The sequence below is a fragment of the Crinia signifera genome, chromosome 2, assembly GCF_055691185.1.
Source record: "Crinia signifera chromosome 2, ASM5569118v1, whole genome shotgun sequence".
Classification (NCBI taxonomy): domain Eukaryota; kingdom Metazoa; phylum Chordata; class Amphibia; order Anura; family Myobatrachidae; genus Crinia; species Crinia signifera.
Window position 1 is genome coordinate 197035583 of NC_139218.1, and position 7598 is coordinate 197043180.

Consider the following 7598-nt stretch of genomic DNA (forward strand, 5'->3'; position numbering starts at 1 on the left):
CACCCCCCTTTCCCCATTTCACAAATAAAAATAAATAAAAAATAAAAAAAAATAAACATATTTGTATCGCCGCGTTCCTAAAAGTCCAATCTATTAAAATATAACATTAGTTATCCCGCACGGTTAAAGGCGTAAACGGAAAATAATTCCCAACGCCAAAACTACGTTTTTTGGTCGCATCGCCTACCCAAAAAAATGTAACTAAAAGAGATCAGAAAGTCGCACATATCCCATAATGGTATTAATTAAAAAGTACACTTCAGCCCGCAAAAAATGAGCCCTCACCCAGGTCCGTAGGTGGAAAAATAAAAAAGTTATAAGCCGCAGAACATGGCGACGCGGCGCGAATTAGAAAAACCGTAAAATTTTTCTATTTTTTTTTTAGTGGTAAAACGTAACGAAAACTATATAAGTTTGGTATCACCGGAATCGTAACGACCCATAGAATAAAGATAACCCATCATTTTAAACGAACTATGAACTAAAAAAAAACCGTAACCAGCGCAAAATTGTGGAATGGCGTTTTTTTTTTTTTTTTTTTTACCCCACATTGAATTATTTCCTGATTCCCCAGAATATTATACGGTATAGTAAATGGTACCATTAAAAAGTACAACTTGTCCCGCAAAAAAAAAGCCCTCGTGTCTATATAGCCGGAAAATTTAAAAAGTTACGCTTATTTGAACGCGAGAAAAAAAAAAAAAAAAGTTAACAAAAAAGGCCCCGTCGGGAAGGGGTTAAGCTTGCAGCCCATCACCAAGGGACCCCATTTCACACTATGTCCTACTCTAACAACCATTGTCTTAAAGAACCTGGCACCTGCAGACATATCATAGCTAAAATGAACATGTGCTTGTTTCCTGGTTTAGAGCTCATCTGCAAAATAGCTTATGGCTTTTAAAGGTGAGACAATCGCTAACACAACTTTTTAAAAACATATATATAAATTAGAATATATTGAGTTTGTGTATAGACACACTTATGTCCTATGCCCGGGGTATTCTGCTCCCCTTTAAAGAGTTCCCTGTAAACTGCATTATTGTGGTTTTAAAAAAAAAAGGCAAGGTGCTTCTCCTATTGCAGTGGTTCTCAAACTCGGCCCTCAGGACCCCACACAGGTCACATTTTTCAGGTCACCGGCAGGTGCACAGGTGCATTCATTACTTGCTAATTATTTTGCTTGTGATACTGTGAGGAGACCTGCAAAATGTGCACTGTGTTGGATCTTGAGGACAGAGTTTGAGAACCTGTGTTCTAGTGCAATAAGATATAAAACACATGTACTTTAAAATTAACCCACAGAGCTTCGTTGAGTATAAAGCATAAAGTCTGCAAACATAATACATTAGTGGAAACAAGTGAAAAAATAGTGTAGTTTATTTTATAAAAGGTGAAATTTTGTTACACAAAAATTCATCACAAAAATAGCAGACCGGCTCCAATGTGCTTATTGTTATGTAGGATACAGATTTTAATTTAACTGTCAAATTCTACGTGTATACATGTACCTAATATTTCTATTCAAATTTAGACCTTTAACCACATATGGTCAACATTCCCTCCTGTAAATTCCACAGGATTGTATAATAAATAAGCAAATAACAATTGGGGATTACATGCTTTTCTTGAGGCCAGTTATTCCTGCGCATAAATAGATAAAAAAAGCTGCCTCTCTCCTGTGAGACTTAAGATAGCACATTTAAATATTGTTAGTTCTGTAACAGGCTGACAGAGGAGTTGTACAAAAAAGCACAACATTATTCAGCTGTCTTAACCTACCTAACTTTATAGCAAAATAAGATATCTGGGCTTCAGGTAATGGGTTACATTCCAAGTTTCAGCCATATTTGCAACACAGGGGCAGAACAGGTCATTTAGAGGGGTTAATTTGATTTATTTTCATAATATTTGATGCAGTAATATAAGAGAATAAGCTACTCGAGTATCTTTTGGTACACAGGCAATCCATGTCCTCGCTGAGTGGCCCGCTGCAAGTTGTTCCAGACATTGATCAAGTGACAAGTCCAGAAAGCTCACAAGAGGTAAGAACAGGTCGAATGGAATATTAAACCAAAACACTTCTTTTTTTGCACCTATGGTGATGACTCCTTGTAGGCTGGCTGAGAAGATGTATCCTATTTCGGTACTTATGTTAGTTGGGCGCCCACTAAGCTATTTACTTAGTTTTTCGCATCCCCTCGCAGGGCTCGCTGCGCTCGCCACACTATATAAGATCAACTCCATGCCAACTTGGATAGTGGGGGTATGAGCGTACTAACTATAGTGGGTGCCCAACTAACATATTAGTACCCCTGTTTCTTATACCTACATTGAGGATAGCTTTGCCACCAGGGAGTAATGAGTACTTTTTGTATTGCAACGGGGGATTGTATGAGGGTTGGACATGGAGGCAAGGATAGTGGTATTGCTAATTGGATCCCAAACATTGAGAGCATTGTTTGTCCAGGCATTGAATGCCACATTGGTATTCTAGTCCCCTGAATAGGAACAGATAGTTTTATGCATTTCCCAACAGATTTGGTAAGTATGTGTTGGGGGGTTATGCCATTTTGCATAGTTACCTTCAGAATTCCCATCATTCTTTATGCTTGGGTTGATTTTTTTAATTGCTTTTAATGTGTATCTGTTTTTATAAACCATTCCAAGTGAATAGGCAGGTGGAGAGGGAATGCACAAGCAAGTAACTCTTCTATTCTGTATTAGAGTTAGTTAGAAGGAAATGAAACTGCGTAGATGTGATTTGTGTAGCTGTATTGTCAGGGCTACAATAATTTACACCTACCAGCCCCAACTGCCATTCAGTGTTGTGAATGTTTCTCGTCACAATATTTAATAAATCCAGCATTTAGTGACCTCTTTCCTGAAAAGTTTTTTTTTTTTTTTAAACGACTTCTAATATAATAGGCTTCCTTTTTTTTAAATGTTCTCTGGTTTAAAATCTTCATGATAAATGTATTGAAATGCATCCTGTTTGAAAGTTTGAGATACAAAGGTCAGATGAGTCGTGGCAATTTCTAAATCACAGTTTTTCAAAGTATCCTCAGGCCCCAACACAGTGCATGTTTTGAAGATCTCCTCACAGAATCCAGTGAAATCATTAGTTCCACCAGTGGATCTTTTAAAATTTGTCAATCAGTAAGGAGTGCATCTCTTGAGTAAACTGGAAAATGTGAACTCTGTTGGGTCTTGAGGACTGAGTTTGAGAACCACTGTTCTAAATGACACAAACTTGGTCTTTGAATATGTCCACCTCATTGCACTTTTTCTTTTCTTAGGCAAAAGTGACAGAGGAATCCTCACAGTATGAGTTTGAAAATTACATGCGACAGCAGCTTCTTTTGGCAGAAGAGAAAAACACAATCCATGAAGCCAAAAATTTCCAGCAGAAACGTCACTTTGGAAATTTTCCCCCAATTAGAAGACTGGGCTATGATGCTCAGCCAATGAGCCCTTTGGACGCTGCCATTTTGGCCCAACGATACCTACCACCACCACATCTGACTCTTCCCAGTTCTCACTAACTCATTTCTTTCCGGATTCTTTCCGGTCTTTTGAAAAAAAAAAAAACTTGTGGGTGGAAGAATGCCTTTCTGTTCTGAAAGGTTTACATGGTGCTAGACTTCCCCTCCCTCATTTCCTCTCCTGGAAAAAAAACATTGCACATAAGTCCTAGTCATTGTCTCCCCTCCCTTTGTAAATCCTATAGCAATACTTTTTGCAGCACAAGAAATACAACTAATGTAGCAACTTTGTTTGTGAGCAAGGTTTACGTTTTTGGATGCTGTTGGCTGTGTCCAAAGCAGGCATTGGACTGCAGCACTAAGTAAAACTTTTTTTATTTTTTATTTTTTTCCATCTCCTACCATCTTACAGTAAGACCTACTTTAGCATTCAGCTTTCTTTTGTTGGTATATACTTATATATAGATCTATACATAGACATGAAATCTACCTCCCTTTTTTTTTTTTTTTTTTTTTTTTTTTATAAAGCAGCGTGTTCCATTTAGTGGAGACGCACAGCATTAGAAGGAGTCTGCTGTGGAACAGATTCATCGTTACTTTTTTTTTGGTTAATAAATATGCCCACCCTTCTTCTAACTAATGGGGTGGTATTATCTAGATAATGTGTGTACATATATAAATATATATATATAAATATATATATATCCTTATATAGAGATATATATTTGATATTGAATATCCGCTGGATTGCAATATCCTTGTAGAAAGAATAAGCTGTGTTATAACCATCAGGCTTATAACGTCCCATATTGCCTAACCTTTTCAGACATTTTAGTCTCTCTCGATTTTTTTTTTTTTTTTTTTTGTGTATTTATTAGCTTGTGTTTTTTTTTTTTTTTATGTATCTCACAGTCGTTTTGTAAAGCACAGTAGGGTGTATTCTCAGTGTTCGTCTTGCACCTGGGTTGAATGACTTGGGCGTCTTTGTTTTAAAAATACAAAAACAGACACAAAAACAAAAATCTACATATAGGGCGGTATTCAATTGTTTTTCACCAGCGTTTCTGCTCGCTGTCCCCGGTAGTGGTGAACTGAAATGCTCGAATGCTTGCCTAAACCTGAGCATAATGAGAGCAATATGACCCAAATTGAATATTGCCTCACAATTTCCCGTCACTTTAGATGGGAGATCTGGTGCGATATAACAATTGAGTACTACCCATAGAGTCATTGGGACGCTGTTTGCTTGAGACTCTGGAGTTTCTGTGATTTTGAGTATTTGTAGCACCACGCCTCAAATATACTAGGTTGTATTTAAAGGAATCAAAAAAACAAACATTCTCTAGCCGATCAGAGACACTGTTAACTCTCTAAATAGTTCATAGCAGTTTTTTTTCTTTTCTGGTTTTACAGAAGTTTCTACATATGCAGAGTACTCATACCCCCCCTTAAAACTATCCACATTCATATCACCAGGTATCTTTGCATAAGTGCACATTAACTATATTTGTGCCATTCTGTGAACACCCTCTTTAAAACACAGGCATGAATGGGGTTTAGAAACTGGTCCTACAAAGTCTAAAGGTGCCCATACACGTTACAATTATTGTATACAATATCGCATCTCGGTTTTGCGATGAGATCTAGTACAAAAAGTATGTGCAGCACATACTTTTTGTACTAGATCTAATCTCATCGTAAAACCGAGATGAGATGCAATATTGAATACAATAATTGTAACGTGTATGGGCACCTTAGTCCTGTATTCTGTTTTGTGTGAATGTTGGCCACAAATGCTGCAATATGTGTACCAGTATCTGCCAGTTAGCTCAGTATTGTAGAAACCGGTTCCCATAATTACGCCATGCTTCATAAACTGGCTTTTCTTTGCAATCTTTTTCTGATGGTATGTCTGTGGCCCTATACTCTGGTTACTTAACCTAAAGCTGGGGTAGCCGACTCCCGTCCTCGAGAGCTACCAACAGTTAATGTTTTCCAGATCTTCTCACAGAATCACAAGTGAAGTAATTAGCTCCACCTGTGGATCTTTTAAAATGTGTCAGTGAGTAATGAGTGCACCTGTGCAGCAGCTAGGTTGTCTGGAAAATGTGAACTGTTGGTAGCTCTCGAGGACCGGAGTTGGCTACCACTGACCTAAAGCAATCAACTCTTGAACCCTTGTCCATTCTGGCCACTTCTGTACCTGCTCAGGTTGATCCAATCTCTTGGTGATCTGGCTTAAATCAAATACTGTGTGCGTGAAACATCCTCTTGAGTACTCTGCAATAAGGTGTCTATCTCTGAGCACTTATGGCAATCGGAGCATTTTTAAGTTCATGAAAAGTGAGGATTCCTACATGAAACAGTTCATGCATTCTTTTTAGGTGATGCTATGCATACAATGCTGTGGATTTTGATTTCCAAATTTAAAGATTTGACCAGTCATACAGGACACCTTATTACACATTGTATGATCCTAATTTTCCACTGAGGTAAACTACACTCTGGCTTAATTTTAGTAACCATTGACATGACTGTACCTTTTTTACCTAGTTGCGTTATCATTTAGACTACAGTTTGCTTTCTGAAGCTTTCTAATTGTTTAACGCATGCATTTGTATTTTCCTGCTGTTTGTCTGGGAGATAACACCTTGGGGCAGATGTATTAAGTCTGGCGAAGTGGTGATAAATTGGAATGTGATGACACACGGGCCAATCGACTCCTAGCTCATTTTTCAAACTTAGCTGATTGGCTGGTGCATTACGACCTTCTACTTTTATCTCCAGTTTATCTCTTCAGGTTTAATACATCTGTCCTTCATATCTCTTGTATTAGCAGAATTACTAATTGGATGTGGAGCGAAATACAGTGTACATAGATTTGCATTCTTCCAGAAATGGCTAACCAACTTTGCTGTGATCATTCAGCAGGTTAATTGGATGTTTAGGCCGTTTATTGGCACATACACCCTTACATGCGTATTTTTTGTTTAGCAGCATATTTGGAGTGCTGCATAGATCTGTAGTACACATCAAAAATGTTCAATAAGTTATTTGTACACCATTGTTTTTAAAGTTTATTTCAGAGTCCTCCAACAGTGCTTTTGTTTAGTGACTGCTCTAATTCAGTTATTCAGAAGAGTTTGCACAGTCCCCATCGTTGTAATGTTTTGTGTTGATGCATTGAGTCCTGTGTAGGGTGTTGGTGCATCGTGTTTTATATGCAGCAGGTTCAGCTTGTGCTGGGTGTAGACAGTGCAGCAGGTCCGGTCAGAGGCCATTGGTTGTAGTAGATCTGCCTACTATAATGCCAGGGCACAATGTATTGTGTAGATGCCATGCAAGGTTTGTCTGACTATACCAAGCTGTGTCTACAATGTCAACCACAGTGAAGAAGGCTGAAGGGGATAATGCAGTCTTCCACTGGGAAGCTGTTAAGCTGACTGCTGACCATAGTTGTGTGGGTTTTTGTTATGTTTTTGTAACGTCTGATTTTATGGCCTGTTATGTGGACTTCTTTTGGTATTATGTTAATCTTAAAGTATCTGCATACAAAATAAAATAAAAAATAACATTTTCTTTACAGAGACTCCAGAGCTAATGGAGAAAGACTATAGTCTCCACAATTGAGCCATCACTGATGCCATTCTCTTGCCACACCCCTCTAGTGTTCTCGTCCCTCAGCAGATGTGACATTTGGTGCAAGCTCTTGCCCTGATTTTCCTTACTATGAATATTGTATATTACGTTCATCATTTTTGTCATGTCTAACATTTCATTGTGTGTATGTTGTATGTCACTTGCTAATTAAAAACATCCCCCTCTGGTAACCAAGTGTTCTTTATTTAAACCATTTTGTTGTGTTTTTCTGAGCAGGTATAACCTATTGCTACATGACACATCTGGTCTTGTTACAATGTTTTCTGCAATTTCAAAGCAATATCTTGTTTTTAAAAACACCCTCTGAATTCTGCATACTGTCACTGGAGTGTAATTGGTCAGAATAGTGTCAAATAAGCTAATTTGTATGGCATATGAACTTTATTTAAAAAATATATATTTTGTTATCCCTTTTTTTTTTTTTTTTTATACATAGGGCTGGAATGAGGGTAAAAG

General features: G+C 37.7%; 1 protein-coding gene across 1 annotated transcript in view; it reads left to right on the plus strand.

Moving 5' to 3' along the window:
- STK40 (serine/threonine kinase 40) overlaps positions 1-7312 on the plus strand; it is a 44389-nt gene extending 37077 nt beyond the window's left edge. Inside the window, exons 10-11 of the mRNA XM_083173544.1 lie at positions 1961-2042; positions 3297-7312. Coding sequence (XP_083029670.1) covers positions 1961-2042; positions 3297-3542 — 328 coding nt within the window. The 3' untranslated portion in view covers positions 3543-7312. The remainder of the gene's footprint in view (positions 1-1960; positions 2043-3296) is intronic.
- Positions 7313-7598: the final 286 nt, after the last annotated feature.